Genomic DNA, 21,793 nt, shown 5'->3' on the forward strand with positions numbered 1-21,793 from the left:
AAGCCCGAAAACAGTTTCACGCATCGTGGAGAAGACCCCGGAATACACCGAAAAGTCTACGACGTAGCCAGTGTTGGCCTCGGTAATAAAAAAAAATTTCACGCCATATTTCTTCGGCTTCTTGGGGTTATACACTTTGATGCTTAGACGTCCTTTGTAAGGCATCATCCCCTCATCTAAAGAAAGGTTCTTTCCAGGAATCACGAGAGTTTTACAGCGTTCACGAATATATCCAACACTGGGCGCACTAAAATGAGGCGATCAGAGATTATTCCGGGGTATGGCCCTTCGGTTTGAAGGCGTTGAAAATATCGTCCAACGCCAGGAAAGTATCACGGGGCATAATGCCGGGCACATAGGGCGTACATAAAAGAAAATTACGCCTCCAATACATCCTGACGTCGCCAGCAGGAATCAATCCAAAAAAAAACGTGGAGCCCCAAAAATGCGCCATGTCAGAGAGGTTGCAGCCTCGCCATGATATGATAATGTCGTGCGTAGTTCATCACGGCAATACCTGGCGTAGTCCGCCGTCTCTGCTACCAGGTACTCCAGCAATTCCCGCGTAAGGAAAAAGCTGAACAAAACCCAGAGCAGTCAGGGGAACAGGTACGGTGAGCCCAAGATTTTCCGTAAATGGATTCATGGTAGGTTGTGTGGGGTCCCCTGTCCACCCATCGTCGCTCTCGGACGACCCTAGGCTATGCCCACGAACTATCCGACCTTCTACGTGCCCCTGCGCGCGCGCGGCAGGCGCGACGATTTCCCACACGAACCCCCCTCACTGGCCCCATCTCCCTCACTCAAGCCTTCGCTTTCTGTATCCCCATCATCATCGCCAACAAAACTTGATCCTAAATCATCGTCCTCCCCCTCCTCAGAATTCCCCCTCATAAGCACTATAACTACTAAATTCTAGTTCACTTTCGGATGTGACCCTCGAACGGACATTGGGGGCAAATAATCCTCGTCATCACTATGATCGGGAGTAATGTCCTCGTCACTGGATGACCAACCGCCATCAAAATGAGGACTTGCCAAATGCTCTCGATCGAGCTCCGATAAATAAATAGTCAATGTCTTTCTTGGTTTGAAGGCACCCTCCCATAAATTCCTACGAATGCCCCTAAGGATGGCACGATGCTTCCTTGGGGTTACTAACGGCAAATGAGACACATTCGAAGCACTTTCATCGACACGTGGTCGCACAGTACGGCGTTGAGGAGCGAGGTCAGGTTGGGTGCTGGGTCCTTCGCCAGCATCCAAGTCCAAAACTCTTCTAACACGATCCCTTCCGACGGGTAAAACGCGCCTTTCGCATGTCATACGACGGTCAGACATCTCTATGAACGTTCTGTACCAACACAAATGTTCAAAGTCTCGCACAAGCTCAGTCAAACACGATTGCGGCAAAAGATCGCTGACGGATGATGCTACGATGATGCTGGCTGGAGCGAGAAGGAAGGATTCCGCGCATGCGCACTTGGGTCACGCTTCAAAACAAAACAAGGCCTTGATCCGTGAACTCCCAGCATCCCCCAAGGCGCGTGATTCAAAAGTTTTCGGCTGGTAGGCCTATAAGTATTTTTCCGCGAATTTTAAAAAAACTTTTTTGAGTCGACGTATGGTACGTCCAATCGGCATACGGGAGACATTTTGAATTGACGTTTAATACATCCAATCGGCGTAAGAGGGTTAATGTGGAAATCAGCTAGATTTAACAGTAGGTAAGATTCACCTCAAATAATATAAATTTTCATAATAAAATTTATTATTTGGATACTTACCTACTGTTAAAGTAGACCCACCCAGCCTCCCCACAACTTAGTGGGCTGTCAAGTAGAATTCTGACAAGAGCTAAAACATTCGAAATACACCTGGTGGAGAACAGGTAAACTAGACAGTCATCTGGGCAGCCATTCAAATTTTTTGTTTGAATGCCGACTTGCCTAATCGGCGGGGTGATATAGCTAAATTTAACAGTAGGTAAGTATCCAAATAATAAATTTTATTATGAAAATTTATATTCTGACCAGTTATTGGAGAATCATTCTGTATTTTATCTTCATAAAAAACAATTGTGCACATGACTGTACTTTGTAGTCTTTGGTTTTCATATGTAATGAATGGCTAGGGTGTGCTGTCAGTGGACTTACATGGTGAACTGCAGGCATTATGAAAGGGCAATTTCTTTATGCCCTTCAGCCCATAAATGTACCCCCTTTTACTTTATCTTCCTTCCCACTTTGTTTCTCCCAGCCTCCTGTCCATCCTTTTTAACTACTAATCCTCTGTGCAGCTATGGGGGTTTCTCTCAGTTTCACATTTTCCTACATTTTAATTGTTTTGTAGATATCTTTGTCTTTGTGTGCATCTAATCTAACTCCCTGTTTTCACTATCGTATGTGCTGAATGACTGAAAGTGTTCCAGTGCTTGACCTGAAGGCCTAAATTTCATGGTTTGTTCATTTGTTAATGGTTTGTTCATTTGTTAATAACCCATGGACCTGCTGGTACAGTTACAAGATACACATGTTACTGCATGGGAGTAATTCTATTTAGATATTATGTCCCATCTCTTTTCTACTTTTTGCCTGTGTATGAGTAATGAATCATAACTGCTTTTGCAACATCATAAGTGATAAGTAAAATGATTGTTGTGCTTTAAGAGAAGCAATAACATAAATCTATTATTGTTTGTTAGTTGTAAAGGACTGTCCACTTGTTAATATGTAATGTAGATTGTCGTGACGTGTTAATAATTTTTTAAACAATATAATCAATAAAGAATATAATCATGCGAAGAAATGCTTGAGATAAATGTACCGAAATGTGATATACATAATTTCTTATGATAGATGATTGTAGAATTTTTTCCTCTGTCAAAGATTTTATGGAGCATTGGTTACTTTCAGGCATCATGACTTGTCTGCAGCTGAACCAACTCTCACGCACATGGCCTTGTCAGCGTTATACCATCAAGGCATAGTGAAACATGTAGTCTCTCAGAACTGTGATGGTTTGCACTTACGGTCTGGTTTACCTAAAAGTGCTATGTCAGAGGTGCATGGAAATATGTACATAGAGGTAAGACTGGAAATTTCCAATTTTTAGAAGAGTGAATTTTAACAATATTAAAAGTTTATAACTATCTTTTTCATAAAAAAAAAGTGGCTTGGAGCTATATGACAGTGTTGAAAATTGTAGCTAAATGCATTTTAGCAGAGTGTACTTGGTTGATGATTTTATAGAAGTGTACAGGAGAAGTTTTTTTCTCTCATCTTTTTTGTGAAATTCTGCTTACAAAATCAAAACATTCTTGCATACCATTCATTGGGTTAACCAGCTTACTTGTAAACAAAAATAAATTTCCCTGAGTTTTCCATTGTAGAATGTATGTAATTTTGATTCCTTGCGTGCAGGAGTTGTGGCACTGCTATTATCTTTCTTGCTGTCTTACGAACAGAGGCTGGAGTGTTTTAGATTGTGTTGACTATGAAATCTGCTAATTATAAGTAATGGGCTTTTTTGGCTATTAATTATTTCAAAACATGGTAGGTTCATTATATATTGGAAGTAGAATATGACAAAGGAAAAATGTGGTTTAAGAAGCAGATGCAGCTTCAGAGAAATCATTATTAATGTATTCTACTTCAAGCTTAATTTATATAGAGGACTATAGGTAATAGGAATATATGGTGATAAAACCTATCCATGTGTTTACAGGTTTGTAAAAACTGTGTGCCAGCGAGAGAATATGTAAGGACCTTTGATGTTACAGAGAGAACGTCAACTTTTAAACACACAACCGGGCGGCGCTGCTATAGGTAATGAGTGACATGCTATAGTAGAGTTTTCTTCATTTTAGTTGAACGGAAAACTTTGTAAAGTGAATAGATGTCAATTGTCTTTTGTAAGTTACCAAAGATAATGCATATGGAAAGTATGCTATAAAAGTTGTTCCTCAAACTGTTATCCAGATACATTGGAGTTTTAACTAGTACATACACTTCATTTCACTCAATAAAGAAATTTGATATGAACTACTTAATAATAAAGGCTCTACAAAGTATTCAGTAAGGAGACTTTTAGGTTTTTGATACATTTTATATCAGTAATTCTGTGTCTTAACAAAAATTTCCCCTTACCTGCTGCATATGACAAAATATGACAAAATAGGACCATTATAGAGAAGACCCACCTCTGGTGTTTTTTAAGTAATGTTTGATCAAATGCTGTAGATAGAATTGAATTGCCATCTGTAAAGAGTTCAAATGTAATTTAAACTCATCAGGTTAGCCCAGTCATACCCTTTGAGTGATCAGTATTGCAGTTGGCTAAGGTGTTGAATGAAGCTCTTCATGTAACATACTGTTTTCTAAAAAAAAAATTTTAAGGTAGGTACAATCTATTCAAATGCAGGTAAGCTAATTTTTTTGGTGAGGTGGTAAGGCTGCTAGCATATGAAATGCAGTTAAAATCTATGTTGTCCTTAAATCTGCTGTTCATAAACTAAAGTGAGTATTATCTCCTTCAATCCAGATGTGGTGAACCCTTAATAGATACCATTGTACATTTTGGTGAGCGTGGAAAGTTGAGATGGCCTCTGAACTGGCAAGGAGCATGTCAAGCTGCTAATGCTTGTGATACAATCTTGTGCTTAGGGTCTAGCTTAAAGGTAAGGATACTAATTTTTTATCTTTTAAAGGCTACCATGTTAACCCTTTGGAGATTTATGTGGATGTCCCAGAATTCACCTGTGGCAAAGCTCCCTCCGACTCATTATGGACGTAGCTGTGTTTTTCTGTCATTGCTTGATCTGAATGTTTTTATGGTAGGCTAGTTTTGGTCTCATTTTGAAGGTGAATACATGTAATTTGTTGTAGAATGTAAAAAAAAATGGGGAACAACAAAAGCATATATTAAAATGATGTATTGAAGTTTGCCAGAAATTGTTTGTTGGTGATATTGGAATCATACAGGGTAGAGTGTAGGATGACGTCATCGGAATCTCAAAGGGTTAAGATGTTTGCTTTGCAGTATAAATGAGTTTGCTTTTATTATGATTGCAATTGGAATTGGAGGTAAATATTACTATATAGAGACTAAAAGGACAGCTGCTGCCTTGCAGTCATACCTTTTAGTAAAATAACTGGAAACTGCTGCCTTGCCGTTGTACTTTTTAGTAAAAGGCTAGGCCCACTGCCAATAACTAAGGTTGATGACTGCAAGGGCATGTGGTCGTGAAAATCCCCTTTGCCAAACAATAAACCATGCCTGATGATGCCTTTGATGGAAGGCAGTGGAGGAGGCCGCATCAGCAAACTGACCCCATAATATAGGGGTAACGGTGGGAAAGAAGAAGATTACTATCTAGAGAACAGAGATGATAATGTTGAGGTGGATTATGGGAATATCGCTGATTCAGAGATTGGAAAATGATGAAATAATAAGAGCAGGCTTATTTAAGATTTTAGAGGTGATGAGAGAGTCACAATTAAGGTGCTATGGGTATGTTGAGGATGGATGACGAGGAGGAAGTGAAGAGGGCTTGGAAGGAACCTGTTAGAGGAAGAAGATTAACAGGGAGACAGAGAATTAGATGGCGAGAAAAAATGAAAGAAGATATGGAGAGAAGAGGTTTGGTGGAGGATGATGTCTTTTATAGAAAGCAGAAGAGAAGGTGCATCAGGCAACCAACCCATTAATGTAGGGATAACGGTGGGAAAGAAGATTACTATTGATATTTTTATTAACTTAATTTTTTTATAATTGAATGAAGAATGCAAAATGTAGTAAATGTATGAAAAGTTTGTAGCTTTGAAATCTGTATGACAAAAATTTAATATGGTTTAATTAATGGCTTTTTGTCATTTTTCTAGATACAAACAAAAAAATTTTAATGAGTGAGATGTTCTTAAATAAAACTGGACATAGATTATGATGGTAATTATTTAATAAGTTTCAAGTGTCTAGAATATTATTCATACAAGTTTCAGATATGTAGTTCTGTACAGTACTTTACACAAGAAAATAAATAATGTGGCATCATTACGCAGGTGTTAAAGAAGTATCCGTGGCTTTGGCAAATGGACCGTCCTCCAAAGAAGAGGCCAAGTTTGTATATCGTAAACTTACAGTGGACTCCGAAGGACAAGGATGCAACCCTTAAGATAAATGGTAAGTTTTTTGAAGTTTAATTATTTGCCTTGAATACAGAGTAATCATACTTTGGGTAATCTGTCATTACGTACATCCTTCTATGCTTGCAGATCTTTTGATTATCGCAGTCTTGATCATCAGTATTTTTTTTTTTTTTTTTGCATTTAAACTTAATTTTATCTTCAACATATAAACTCACAACTGCCTTTTACTCTTTGTAATAGTAATGAGACTTAAATTTCCAAGGACTAGGAAAAGAAATGGCTGATTTTTCTTTCAAATCATGAAACATTTATACATCACTGGCTGGTATTTTGGTGTATCCTGTAAGGACTCAGAACTTCTTTTCTGTGCATTTTTACCATCATTCCAGTCAGCAGGATTAATTAAACAGTCTCCTTGGTTATGATCAATATACTAATAGTAAGCTTAGTAGCTGACCAGTAAGATATTGAGGGTTAGGAAAGGTATGGCTGTATCTGGAAGTACTAGGAAAGAATGTATTTTGTTGACTAAAATGCTGACCTATGCAGAAAGAACTATTAAGATAGGAGGCATTGCTCAGAGGACTCCCACATTTACAGTCATATAGATGTTCCTCAGTGTCACCATTTTGTAAGAATGATTTACCTAATTGTATTGTAAAATTACAACAAGGTGTTTGTTTTCCCTTAAAGTTTGATTGAAATTAGTTATTGCAGTACACACTAAGTAAGTAAGTAGTACATACTATTTTATTTTTGGTGGAAATGTTTATTGATGACCAAGTGACTTCTATCCCTTATTAGCATAGTTTTTGTAAAACCAAGTACATGAACAGAAACTACTATCTGTCCTAAAGAATTTACTGTTTCATGGGTTGTTCAGAATCATATGGCTTGGCATTTTCTACTTTTCTTGCTTCTTAGAACACTGTTCAACAGGTTTCGTCACTTAGATGAATGAGTTAACCTTAATAGTACCAGTCTGGCACAGGCTTAAACAACTGTGTGGACCTGAGCAGGAATTATCTGATAGGGTTCAAGTTTCACAATCCATTGTAGCTTACAGGAATGGATTTTATCTAACAATTGTAATGCAAAGGAATGTCCACATTAATTAAAAATATATCTTGATTAACGGATAATTGTAGCTGGCTTGAATGTAGGACAAAACTAACAAAGTGGTAATTACCCAGTCAGTGAGACCATGCTCCGCTTCCTTTGTCTCACTTAGCAGATATTTTCAATTCTATCCCCGTGTATGATATGAGAAGGGTATTCGTATAAAGAGGTAATGAGAGGTTTTCAGCTGACCATTTTTTTTTACGTTAATTGCCATTTTCAAGAGAATTATATACACAGTATGAAAAAGAATTTATAATAATAATGATAATCATAACCTTGAAGTTAGTATCCATTTGTCAGTGAGGACCCTTTGGTGGGAACCCCTTTAATGAAACCACTACCATTCCTATTTACAGTGTATTTATATTTTCTTTTCTGGTACTTCATACTTTTTCCAGTTCATCAGAGCTTAATCTCTCTTACAGGACATTGAGTCCAGTAATAAGAAGTTTGTATATATGAAACAAAAATTTAGAATCATGTAGTTTTCAATTATATTTAGCTTTTAGGTTCTCATACTTTGAATCAGCCAAGTTACCTGAAAGACACGTTTATCTTTATTGATTATGAGTAAAAGTACTGTTTTTTACCTCATGATGTTTGCATTATGTATTAATGTTGCATCATTATTTTTTAAAGTCAATAATTGTCCTAATTCCTTTATCAAGAATATCAATGGTTGCTATCATGACATTATTTTTGTTATAGATAAGAACTAAGTTAATGTGTATTAATGAGGAGATAGATACTATGAATTTTATACTATTTCTAGGGAAGTGTGATGTGGTCATGGCCCTAGTTATGAAGGCAATGGGGTATGAACTACCCTATTACTGTCGTGCAAACGACCCTATCTTCTACTTGGCAACCCCACTTCACGAAGCTGAGGTTAATATATCAACTCGTCCTCAACTGGTCCCTCCATCAGAAGATGATGAGGAACCAGATGTTGAAAATGTCACTGATGATAAATCCAAGGAATGCACAACAGCCACTTCTCAGGCATCTGAAGGTGATGTTAGATGGAAAGACAGTGATGGTAATATTGTGGAGGAAAATAAAAGGAGAAAAGTTGAGGATGATGAGGAAAAGTTTTCAGAGAACAAGGATCTTTTGATAAAAAGTGAATCAGAATCTCCTGAAGATATAAAAACTGAGGTGAAAACTGAAATAAAGAATGAGTTGGACTGTGTTAAAAGTGAGTCAAAAGATGATGTTGGTCATGTTAATGGGATTTGCACTGCTTTGGATTTGACAAACTATAATTTATGTAAGAGAGAAGATGCCACAGATTGTAGTACTTTAAATATGAAAAATGAAGAACCTATCAAAACTGAACAGCAGTTTAATGAAGTTGAATCTGAAAATCATGGTAACAATGGCGATGCTTGGACTTGCGGGTTTGGGCAGCTGTACAAAGCACTGATGAGTAAAAGTATTGATTTGAACGAACCCTATTCCACAACCTTCAGAGAGAGCATGTTAGCAGAGGAAGTCAAGAGTGAAGCTTCAGAGAATGAAGTCAATGCAATGTCTTTAGAGGAATCTCTTGAAGATGACGACGTGAAAAGTGAAGCCTCAGATCGAGGGGCTGCAATAGAATCTTTTGAAGATTCATTGGAAGGTGATGAAGGGAAAAGCCAACCACTTGAGGAAGCCACGGCTGACTCAAGTATGGGTTTAGGAGAGTCCTATGTAGATTCTGTAGAAGATGATGCAAAAAGTGAATTCTCAGAAAGTGATGAAGAGCCTCAAACTTCTGAAGGAGATGATGTCTGGCTGAGTGATGAAGCAAGTGGAAATATAGTAAGTCCGAGACTAGACCCTATTAAAACCAGTGATAGCTCCTCAGATTCCGAAGTTAGTGAAAAATCTGATGATGACTACGAGGGAGTTGAAAATGTAAACACAAATGTATCTAGTGATTCCAGTACTACAAACTACTTCAAATTAGCTTATGCCTCGACTAACATTCAGATGGCTCAGCAAGGCCGTGCTCTCCTTCAGCAGAATGAATTTTATGGAACTGGCCTTTGTATTAGATCTTTAGGTGGTTCCAAAAACAAAACGAATTATGTAGGACAATCACGTATTGATGCTGAGCGAAGATCAAGTGTTGAGACACTGTCAGAAGGCCAACAGCCTCTTGATCTTTCTCTCCCAGTAAATTGTAAGAGTTTTGATGCAAACCCAAACAATTTGGATAGACTGAACTGTAATGATTTAAGTGATGTTAGAAGTACTATTACCCATGAGATGTGTGCTGTTGACAAAGAGAAAATTTCTAGTCTTCCCAGTTGCCATAGATCATTGTCTAATCCTGTACAGAGTGATAATCTTGCCAGTATCAAGGGAGACTCACTGTATGGTGGTGTTTCTGTAGATACTTGTAGTGGTGGTACTAAGTTAGTTGATTTCTACAATTCTTTTATGAGTGAAAGATTGAAAGATGTGTGTACTAATTTAACTAAACAAGAAAGCTTGCAGGTTCTCGAGAACAAATCCTTAGGTAGAAATGGTTTTCAGGACATGGATAATAGCCTCTTGGTACGAACACACATAGTTGATGGCATCATTCAAACAGCGTGTGCAGAGAGCGCTGAGGATAAAGATTCTGATCCATCTGGAAAGTCGAGTGTTCCTCTAACAAAAGTGAAATTTCCTAGATCCGAATTTTTCCAACAGAATGAACTTTCTGAAAAAGAGGAATTGAAAGACCTTTGGTATCAGAGTTTTTGTAACACAAGGGCAGGGAAGAATTCAAACTCTTTAGCAAGTCATTATAAAGTGAAAAATGGAAAAGTTGTGAGACAGAAGAAAGAAAATGGACTTGATTTCAGTGTCTCCAGAAGTGACTTAAATTCTAGTTCTGAAAAGTCTAGTTCCTTTATCTTGAAGGACATATGCGCGGAGGCAATGAATGATAGTGTTGCTCGTCAGAAAGGTTCAACCAAGAGAAAGCTAAAAGGCTGTGACAATGAGGATGTTAAGTACATATGGTTTTGGGGATTTAACAGTAATACAGAAAATAGCAATAATACTCCTGACAAGAAATGTATCACTTTGAGCGATAATTCATCAAATAGCAACTCAGAAAATATGAGAGGATCGGAAGGTAGCGATGGAGCTGATAGCCCCCCTGTGGCTCGTGTTACAAGAAGTAGAACGCGAGCTTCAAGTGACTCAAAAGTGGTTGTTGAGCCAGAAGTGTTTAGGTGTCACTGTAGTGGTACTAATCCTGATCTGTGTCAAGTTGCTAGAGAAAGACCACCTAGGGAGAAATGTGAAGATGTTGAGAAAGCAAGGGAGTTGTTTAGACGAAGACGGCTTTACAACTATCGGAAATACGAGCCTGTGTTCGAGAAAGAACTGGAGAGCTTTACTTTTGAAAGGAGTAAAGCAAAGAGAAAATCCAAATTTGAGCTGATGCAAGAACAGGATGAAGATGGGGAGGAGGATGAAGAGGAGGAGCAGGACAATGAACCGAAAGAGGAAGAACAGAAAATGAGTGATGTAGAGGAAGTGAAAGAGAAGGATGAAAAGGAAGAGAAAAAGTTTGCACCTGGTTGGTATGGGAAGGGGCTTAGAAAAGGCATGAAAAAGAAAACAAGGATATGATGATGAAAAGTCAAAATTGCTGTTGAAGATTCCCTACTTTTTAGTGAGATCCTTGTGAATATGAATTAAAGTGTAGAAAGAAATCATTGACAATAGCATATTAGAAAGCATCCTTTTTTTTTCTTTTTTTGCTAGATAAGCACAATTTTTTTTCAAGGAATAGAAAGTGAAAGTCCATAGAATAGGCACAAAACTGAACTGACTTTGATAAGGAAAATAATGAAGCCAAAGATTTTGTATATTCCTTCAATACCATATAATTTTCCTAACTTTTCTCATGAAAGAAATTATTGCACTTTATTTTTTGTTTTCTTGACATAATATAATGATTTTCTGTAAAGATATGCACAGAAAGGCATTGACAATAACGAAGCACTAAAATAAGGAATAAAATACTCAGAGTGTGGTATATCAACTTGTTTTTTATGGGATATGCTCTTTTTGCAAGTACAGCAGAAGTATATTATTGTAAACAGTCAGTCTTAAAGGTCAGTTTAGTAACTTCCATTAGGTTCTGTGATTTACCTAGAATTTTTTTTATGATGTAACAATAATGTTTTAGTTGTGAATTTACTGTAATTTCATTTTATGCTCATTTTTTTTGTTATTGGTAGAGATTGGATGTCTTTCATTCCTCACAACTAATGTAAATTTCTTATACCAATTGAATGCTTTTGTCTAATTTCCTTTACATGAGTTTTAATTGATTTTTAGGAATTTCTCTCCTAAATTCTTTATTTAATGCAGAAATCCTGTATTTGGTTTGAAAGTCTCATAAAACATGTTTTTATATTGGATACTGGCCTACAAGTTTTAAAGGTAAGGTATTCTCAAGTATTGTTTATTTTCATGTATGCATATATTTTTGGTATTCAGAAATAACCACTAATGATTCTTACCATCTTTTTGTGTTGAAAGTTGTTTGCGTATAATTTTGTATTTGTCAATTGCAGGAGAGTACGTATTTACAAATTCATGATTTTAAAACTGTTCATGATTTATGTTAATCAAAATGTGCTTTCTCTCTCTCTCTCTCTCTCTCTCTCTCTCTCTCTCTCTCTCTCTCTCTCTCTCTCTCTCTCTCTCTCTCTCTCTTGTGGATTCATAATTTTGAAGATTCTTGATTTGAATGATGTAAATTGAATATTTAAGTGAAAACTGTGATTTGCATATAGTATTCAGTGCTGTACTTTGCAGTTTAATTGCTCAGATGTCTACTGTTTGGACATGTGTTGAAACCTCCCTGCTACTGTTTGAATCATAAAAATGATTGTGAACTTAATGTGTGTAGGGTACCACATGTTATTAGTGAAGGGATGTTTCAGAAGTGATGATGGTAATAGTACTCTATTAATAAATGGGTAGTACACTTCTGGAACGGATAGCAAGGGAGTGTTCATTTATTTAAATCATAGGTTCATGTAGAATTATTTAAACCAAACTTATGTGGTGCAGAACGTTTGTATAACTCAAGGAATAAGAAACTTGAGTACGTAATTGTATAATGTAGTCTAACACTAGGTGATAGTTTACCGAATTCCTCACAATCACTGCCTATATGTATTAAGTGTTGTGTTGTGTCCTGCTGCAGAGGTACTCAGGAATTCTTACCTCATTGCCAAGCACTGATGAGAGAAATGCTGCAGCATCTTTGTTGCAGAATGGGTTGCTCTTGCCTCCTGATTGAAGCCAGTTTAAATAGTGATTGCTGTTTATCATTCCTCATTAATAACTTTAGCTATTTACAAGCTACATATTTGTTGTGAGGAAATATTGTTTTATTTAATAAAGAATCCAGAATTATGAAGCTATACAGTACTGTACTTAGTCGAATGGATATCTCATTGTTATGGAAAAGGCACCAGTTGCTTAAGTGAAGTATTTTAGTATAATTTAGTTTTTATAGATTTAGAAAACTCATTGTTTGGTGGACAAAAGGAATATTGTAATTCTGTATTTGAATTATTTTTTAATGAGAATTGAATTAGTGGTATGATGTTTCAACAGCAATGTATATTTCTTTTTATGATCACAGTTGTTGAATGGAAGCCCTCAAGAGAATAGGACATACGACAGAATTCATAGAATGATCAAGAAGTAATTGCGGGTGGGTTGCATAATTCTTTCCACATTTATTAGCATACTAATCTTTATTTCTGGAGATGCCAGTGTTCTATTTAATTTTGTAGACATGTTAATAGATTTAGATGCCACTGAAAGAAATATGAGTTACGATACATACATAGTAATTCTTGCGTATTTCCAATGCTGAATCATGTACCACTTATCATATGGTGAACAGTTTAATGAAAACTTTCTGTTGTTAGAGACCACAGCTTATTTTAAGCAATGTTTGTGTATGAGTAAATGGAAACTGCCTACTTTTTTTTTTTTATGATATTCAATTTTCGTCATCATTACATACTAATTATGATCACCCTGTACTGTATGTTTGTTTTTTTCTTTATGAAGCAAGCATTACTATTATTTTACTCTTTAATATCAGAATCTTTATCATGTTTACAGTACTGTTTTCAAAGCAGTTTTGTTCTGTCAGTCTTTGACTGTATTTTTTGTGATAGTTTTTATGTTTGGTATTAAGGATTCCATTCCAGGAAATTATGATAACTACACATACCAGTATTAGCACTTTCGCTCTCATACTTTATCAACTTTCACTGATATACAAAATGTTTAAAAAATGACTTAACTAATCATTAGTCTCATTCTCCAGACTAGGCAGAATTACCAGAGATAAATGCAATCTCATTTTTATTTGAATCTACAAGTCTACAAATATATCACCGGTGTATAGTCATAGTTATCTTTGAGCCATGCATCCTAAAGCTTATCGGGTTAAGTTATCTTCATAACCTTTATTGTGTTTCCAAGACTGAGTTTGAGAATTCATAGCCTTTGATAGTTATAAAGGATACTTTAATGAGATGATTAATCTAAATTGCTTAACTCCCACAGGGCTGTTGAAGAGAGGATTCATAGTAGGAAAGATTTTATGTAGTTGACTGAAAATGCTGATGGTTTAGTGGTAAATTAGGTCTTAATTTGGAGGGAAATCTTGCTATTAGAATGCAAAGCAACTTTAGAATGATGATGATTTTTCCAGATTAGCTATAGTATATTGAGAGGTCTTAGGAAATGGTTCAAGGAAAGTTTTCATACAGTAAAGAATACAAAAGGTTCTGACAAAGGTTTGTCTGTTTCGTAGTTGTAAAGATAAAATTTCTGTTTTTTTTTTTAGTGTTACAATAATTGCAATACTCATTCAGAAAATTTCTGTCAACATAGCTTAAACTGAATAGGTACATTATAGAATACATTAGAAACTGCAGGAAAAGTAAGTAAATGAAGAAATCTTTATGCAGGGATGTGAAAGCATTTGTATTTTTTCAGCTTGCTGTCAGTTTTTCATGACAAGTGAATTAGTTATTTTGCTAATCACTTCAAATGTTAGCAGTAAATACAAATGCTGTACATTCCTCAGTGCTGATTTGTAGAAAAATTTGTTGCTGACTAGACTAGCTTTCATGAATGAGGTACTAATACAGTTGGCCCCCCCCCCGTGTTCACATTCTCCAGATTCATGGACTCACGGATTCGCGGATTTCTCTCTGGACTATATCTACCCATTATTTGCAGAAAATTGCCTATTCGCAGTATTTTTCCATGAGAAATATCCAGAAATTCCTGGTTTTTTTTATCAATTTCATCATAAAATAAACTTTTTGTGGTAAAACAATTTAAAGAACCAGGTATAAAATTTTTTTTCGTTTTTTCTGAGTTTAACCTACCAAAATAGGCCATTTTCAGCATTTTTATAGGGGTTCCAACTATTTGCGGATTCTAACTAGTATTCACGAGGGGGCATCTGGTACATATCCCCAGCGAATACAGGGGGACCATTGTAGTCATATTTGATCTGACCATTTTGTTGACTGGAAATTGTACTTTACACATGAAATTATTTCCAAGACATTAAAATTCATATCCAAAATTATTTTCATGTTTCTCAGCCGTAGGGAGAAGTACTTGAGGGAACTGCTAAGATGTTAAAATGTAATATGCTGATTGACATCATTGTTTGGTAATTGGTATATTTTAAGTCATAACAGAACAAGATGATTAATCGTTTGTTTATTATTGAGTTTAGAATGAAAAATATTATTAATCACTTTCTTGGTTGTATTCAAATTGAGAATGGTAAAGGTTTTAAAATACAGTAAACAGCATGTCAGGGGCTAGTCAAAAAAGCTTAGCAGTACAGAAAAAAGAATTGGAATTTCTGTAGATCAAAAGGATATACATTGTTGGATGACATATCACCATGTATTAAGGAAATGCGTTAACAGGGACTTTCAGATTTATGTATGATTTAGAAAGAATAAGGAAAGATATGTTTTTGTATGTAGCTATGTCTTTTGGGTTCTATTGCTTTGAGCAGCACAACTTTATTTTGATAATAATGTAGTTGTGTGTTATCCTTTTTATTTCACATGTCAATTGTTTCAAGTGTTTCTTCCATTACTGTTTGTCAAGAAAATGCGGATACGGTATATAGGACTTATTACCATAATTTTTACAATGACTGTATGACACCTTGTATGTTTAGTGCTCTTGACAGACTGATATATACTGTATTACAAAGTTGACACCATTTTCTGCCTTATCATAAGCGTCAGTACACCGTTTCTCATAGCAGGTCACACATTTGAGGAATGACCATCACTCACTGAATTTCAATCAACAACTCTTGAATATTTAATGCCACAGCTTACCTCAGGTATGTACTTTTAATTCCTGTCAACATTGTGAATAATGAATGTCATAATTTTATTTTACTAGTGCATGAGACAACTTGTTAGCCACAGAGTAGGAAACACTTGCTCCATCACTCTCGTTATTGGAATGTCTTTGTTACTGGTTGCATAGGTTTTACTCTTTCACTGCATTCCATCTTTCATATTGTAATTAAGATTATAAGAAGCACTTTGATAGGAAGAATTCTAAATTTCTTTTTAGAATACATACATTTTTGAGACTGTGTTGGCTGCATTTTTGAACATTGTAATGTGTAAATCCAATCACTTTTTATACATATCTACTGAATTGTGTTGATATCTTGTTGAAATCATTTTGACTACAGTTCATGTGCATGATGTTTGGATTTTTAATGAGCTTTGTCAGATCTAACTTCAGATTACAGTAGTTTGCCTAACATGGTGATATTTTATCATGGACTTTGTTTTCATAGGCCTAAAAGTTGTCTCTTCATTAACTGTCACAGCTTGATATCACTGGGAATGAGATTGAAGGCATACTAAAGGTTTGTACATAACAGATGTGTAAATTCTGATCATAAACCCTTTTACTTACACTTTAATGCTTACTTCAGACAAACAGCCAGGTTTGATTTCTCTTGTGTGTTGGAATAACAATTGTAAAGTTTACCAGTACCACTGTGTCAGTCATAAGGCTTTTACCCTAAAGAATTTTTTGTAATAAGGTGAGAATTAGGGGAAACTAGCCAACCAGGTGGGAGGAGATCAGTAGAACAGATGAAGTAAAAGGCAGAAAGCAGTGCAGCTAAGTGACCCTGCTAGGAACCTCAGTTTTTAGTGTACATGTGCAGTTGTATTGGCCGTTTTTGATTCACTTGTTCCCTGTGGTTTTCTGGGTTTTATTTGTGTTCATTTGTTTTATTGCTTTGTTTTGTGTAGCATAGCTGTATTTTTCACAAATGTACCTGATATGCAATGATGAACCATACAATAAAAAGCAGGACTTTGTTGTATAATGTCATTTATTACTAAATAGTTAATAGCTGTATTTAATCTTAATTTATTTTGTACTTTTGTGTATATTAGCAAGTGTATGTGATATACCTTATTTTAAGAGCAAACAGTACTGTACTGGAGTGTTAAGTGTTTATATTTGAAATGTACTGGTTTGTACTGCAGATCTTAATATTTGCAGCTCAAAGTTGTCCAGTTTTCATGTTTTAATATGGAACAAGAGGAACCATTTGCACAGCAATTAATAGCTATATAAATTTGTTTGGGAAAATAGTTTTAAGAGAAAATTGGTTTAATGTTGTTATTAAATCTAGTTTTTTCAATAGAAATGTTTTAGATGTCAGTAGTTTAGAGAAGGTGATCTTAACTTTTGGCAAAAGTACAGTAATGGTAAAAATGGTATCTAGCATGTTCTTGATTAGAGATTTTTTTTACAGGGCTATGGTTAATGTCAGATAAGTTACCACTTCTCTAGGAAAAAAAGATGTTGATGTATTTCACTGATTATGTCTGCCTTTACCAAACAGTCAGGAGATAACGTCATTGTTAATTTTCATATCACTCTTACTGTCTAGCATTTTCTGTCTTTCTCTGAAGTTACCAAAAATAAGCATATTTTATTCACCTGCTGCACATCCTGAAAATGGTAATTTACATTTTATTGGTACCAAACAAACCATTGCCTTAGATACCTTTACACTTCTAGTGTTGATCGTATACCACATACCTTAATGGAGGAATATAATGGTAATCACTAGGTGAGGATAAAACCCGCTTCAATAAGGTAAAAAATCCTGTGTCCCTAACATGCTACCATCACTATATCTGCTTCAGGTAAATATGAAGCTTAGGCTTGCCCCAGTATAAGTTTTTCAAAGCACAGTTTGTATTCCTGAGTCATATTTATTCCTGAACATCCTACCTGTTTATATCTAAGATTAGTTTCATAGGAGGCTAAGCGGGACCATGATAAGTATTGTGCTCATCAGTGGCGTATAGCCTCTTCCCATCTGTAAGTGCCCAAATTTCAGTTAACAGAGAATGAAAAATAGTGGACATAAATTCTGTAAAGAAATCTTTCTTGTAATCAGAATTGCTAATATCCAGTTGAAAACATCTCTCTTTGGGAACCCAGAGTGAATTTATCTAGATGACAGAGTTGTGGGACATGACAAAAGGTAGAGTTTTTTGTGACAAGAAGTGTTTGGAGTTGGGTGAAATTACCAAAGATTTCATGGTAGGATTAAGTGTAGGTGGAGAACAAACTTCAACGGGTGTTCTTGGTTTAGATATGAATGAGAAACTGAACATTTACTGTGTATGTGAGAAAGTTTGGAAATACATGGCTCACTCCATTTGTGCTGGATGATTTAAATAATAAGAGTCAATTAGAGATTGTGTATTTGATTTGAATGGTTTGTTGGAGAGTATGGAAATAAGATTACCATGTGGAAATATATTCTAAGAGGACTTGCTGGGAATATATAAACCCTCCCCCAAAAAAATTGTTTACATGGGATGGAGAATATGGTGAAGAAAAGGGTTAACTAGTTTTTTTATGTATTTGTATGTAGTAATAGATTGGAGAACTAGATATGGATGTAATGGTGAGAAGAGGTTTAGCTGAAGAGTTACCATAGTGTCTTTCTTGAAGTAAAGACTCGTGTAGATTGGCGTTTACAAAGTTGTCACAAAGTTCTTAGTTGTACCAAAGGGGACACATGTCATCATCTAGGGAAGTCTTCTTTATTAAATGTATGTGGTCAATGCTTTGAACCAAAGATTAAGGCTACCTAAGGTAATTTGTTTGTATCAACATAAATTTTGTATGTATTTCCACGTTCAGTTCATAAGATTATTTTTTTCATTACATACTGTATAGTTATTGCTTAGCCTGTTTCTATGTATGGGAACATGTTCGCTGCAATTATTCCAAAGTTTTTTTCGTTGTAACACTACAGTACTCTTAAATGTATTGTTTTGTTCCTTATTTCGCATGAGGAAATTCCATTCCTAAATCTTAATATTGTATTATTGAAACTACTGAAGGAACAAATTTATGCAGTAAGCTTTTCCTAGTTTTTTTTAAGCATGGTTCTTCTATCTTTCCAAATCTCCCAGTCAAGAGAATAAATGAGTGGGATTCATAGGACTTTTTGCTTGTTTTTATGGCCACATGAATAAAGTCCATTATCAGACATGACCTCTTTCATTGAGTGAATACAAGAATTATTAGTCTCTAATGAATTATGTATAGTTAAGTAAAAAAAAAAAAGCAGATCAGTTAATTGAGGATCTTAGTTCTAGATGGCTGGAAGACTTTCAGGGGTGAGGATTGTGTCATATCAAGTGCTAATAAGATAGTAGCCTCTTCTTTTCTATGTCATTTTGACTTACAAGGAGTATCGTATAATAGTTTTCATGATGTAACAAATTACATTTACAAATTGAAGAATTATACCGATTCACTTTAATATTAACGTTCTAGCAGTGAATTAAGAGCCATGTACTTTCCAGAAATTAATAATTTAATTTTAGAGTAGCCAGCTGCGGTAGTAAAGGATGCTATAAAACAGTTTTTTCATTGTTACAAAATTATTCTAGATTGTTATGATGGTTTCTTATAATTATTGTAGTTGCTAAAATAGCAAATTTTCAATCTTTGCTGCTGTGGGTGAAGAGGTTTTCAGGAAGTATCCTTATTCAAATTAACATGGTTCTGACAGATTTCTAAATGTTCACAAAGATCTGAAAATGAAGTAACGATTGTTTGTAGTTAATGAAGACACTCGCTGTATCACTAAGTTGAATGTTTATTCTTGGTACTCTTAATATCATACGTTAATATGAATATGAGTGGTAAAAATGTTCTGTTGCAACAGAATTCCATCTACTAAAAGGAGCCCATAAAAATGCCAAAATATAGAAAGCAAGTACTATATTTTAGAGACTGCTTTCCCTCTCTTCAGGTGGGCAATGAATGAGAAAAGTTACAGAAAAGGCGGTATGTATACCAAGAGGTCCGTCCACATGTAGCCATTTCAAGATGCCCCCATTGATAATTCCTCTTTAATCTTCTCAAGCGTTGGTTGAAGGAAAATTTTATCTAAGCTATCTGAATCTCAAGCACCTTTGAGATGTTCATTACTTGTCTTTGTTAGTCAAGGCTGACTATCATCTGGCTTTTGCACCGGCATTTGCTGCTATAAATTATATGTGACATATTCCAGTCTATTCTGTGGTTATGGTTATTTATATGGTTAAAAATAGCTGAGCTCTGTTGTCCATACCTAAAACGGTTAGGTTTGGACAGCAGAGCTCAGCTATTTTTAACCATATAAATAACCATAACCACAGAACAAACTGGAATTTGTCACATAAAATTATAGCAGCAAATATCGGTACAAAAGCCAGATGATAGAGTCAGCCTTGATTAAACAAAGACAGGTATTGAACATCTGAAAGGGCGCCTGGGATTCAGATAGCTTAGATAAAATCTTCTTTCAACCAACCCTTAAGAAGATTAAAGAGGAATTATCAGTGAGGATGACATAAAACGGCTACTTGTGGATGTATCTCTTGGTATGAATAATTCCATCTCTGTAACTTTTCTCATTCATTACTTACCTGAAGAGAGAAACAGCAGTCTCTTAAAATATACTGTAGTATACTTACTTTCTATATTTTGGTGTTTTTATGGGCTCCTATTATTAGATAATGCATGTGTATATGCATATACAGTATTCACCGAACAGTATATTTTTCAAGCGTGTATTTTATAGTTCAGTGAATAGAAACACTGAAACAACTGACCCAAGTATAATTTAAGACAGTAATTCATTATACAGGCAGTCCCAGTGAGAGTTCCTTTCTCTGCCAAGCGCTGATAACCAAAAATCGTCATTAGCCGGAACATCACAATAATTATGGTAATAAATGGCGTTTACAACACCGTAGACACTGATCAACCACTTAACAGTGCCCTTAACCGGTTATCAGTGCAGACAAACTGCTTACCGACACCGATAAACCTCTTACTGGTGCTGAAAATTTGGTTAACAATGTTGTTAGCAAAGCACCGTAAATCCGGAACTCAGTTAACCGACGCCATCAGTAAGCAAGGACTGTCTGTACTTCGTATGACTTCATAACATACTTTATAACATTTTTCTTTTGAATACTCATCACATAACATCAATCTTTTATATATCCTTTTACACACATTTGTGTAAAAGGATATATTTGTATAAGTTTTGGACACAGTTGCATACTCTAAGAGAAATTTGATCAGATTTGGGCAACCCAAGAGTTAAGATGTCAGTCCATTGGTCAGGGTAAACTGGTAATAATAAACAATTTAATTAGTACTTAGCTGTTTGAAAGCTGTAATTTATGAAATAGGATAGAACTTTTCGTTAGATCTTCCTATGATGCTCAACAAATGAATCCAGTCAGTCAGTCTAAATGGTCACCCTGACAAAATTTGAGATTGTGAAAAAGATGGTCTGAAAAAACTGATCTGTAGTCAACTTATGCATTTTCTACTGTTATTATGGTCACCAAAGCTCTTGATAGTGACAACTTGAGTATTAAATTGGGGTACTGTTTGTAACCCTTTTCATAAAACTTGAAAACTGGCCATACTTCATAGCTTTGTTGTAGATGTGAGGCGTAACATTCCAACGAATACTTTGGAGAAGTTTTGATTTCAAGAGCCCACCACTTTCACTAGTCTGTTATGCCATTCAGTTCTAGAATGCTGAACTTATTTGCTTTTGTTTCTGAATTATATAATGTTCTCGGTTTAAGAGGCAGGTTGGTCAATATTTAAGAAGGAAGGAAGTTTATTTGGATTCTTATTTTCAATGACTTATGTCATTTTTATCTACTTGCAAGTAAGGAGATCAGGTGGGTTACAAAAAGGAACACTATGTCTTAAGGTTTTTGGAGTGGTTTCCTCCAGTATGAACTATGTATTGCATAACAGGATGCTATTTCATTTGGTCAATAGGAGTTTCTCGTACAATAAAATGATAACATATCATCAGTATTGAGGAGTTGTTTTACTGTTCTTCAGTTTAAGGTGATTTTTAAAAT

General features: G+C 35.4%; 1 protein-coding gene across 1 annotated transcript in view; it reads left to right on the forward strand.

The window, feature by feature from the left end:
- Positions 1–19,932, forward strand: part of LOC135199202 (dentin sialophosphoprotein-like) — a 39,878-nt gene extending 19,946 nt beyond the window's left edge. Inside the window, exons 5-9 of the mRNA XM_064227103.1 lie at positions 2,916–3,087; positions 3,727–3,827; positions 4,543–4,678; positions 6,060–6,180; positions 8,041–19,932. Of these exons, the coding sequence (XP_064083173.1) occupies positions 2,916–3,087; positions 3,727–3,827; positions 4,543–4,678; positions 6,060–6,180; positions 8,041–10,886 (3,376 nt within the window). The 3' untranslated portion in view covers positions 10,887–19,932. The remainder of the gene's footprint in view (positions 1–2,915; positions 3,088–3,726; positions 3,828–4,542; positions 4,679–6,059; positions 6,181–8,040) is intronic.
- Positions 19,933–21,793: the final 1,861 nt, after the last annotated feature.

This window comes from Macrobrachium nipponense, chromosome 11 (assembly GCF_015104395.2).
Source record: "Macrobrachium nipponense isolate FS-2020 chromosome 11, ASM1510439v2, whole genome shotgun sequence".
Taxonomy (NCBI): Eukaryota; Metazoa; Arthropoda; class Malacostraca; order Decapoda; family Palaemonidae; genus Macrobrachium; species Macrobrachium nipponense.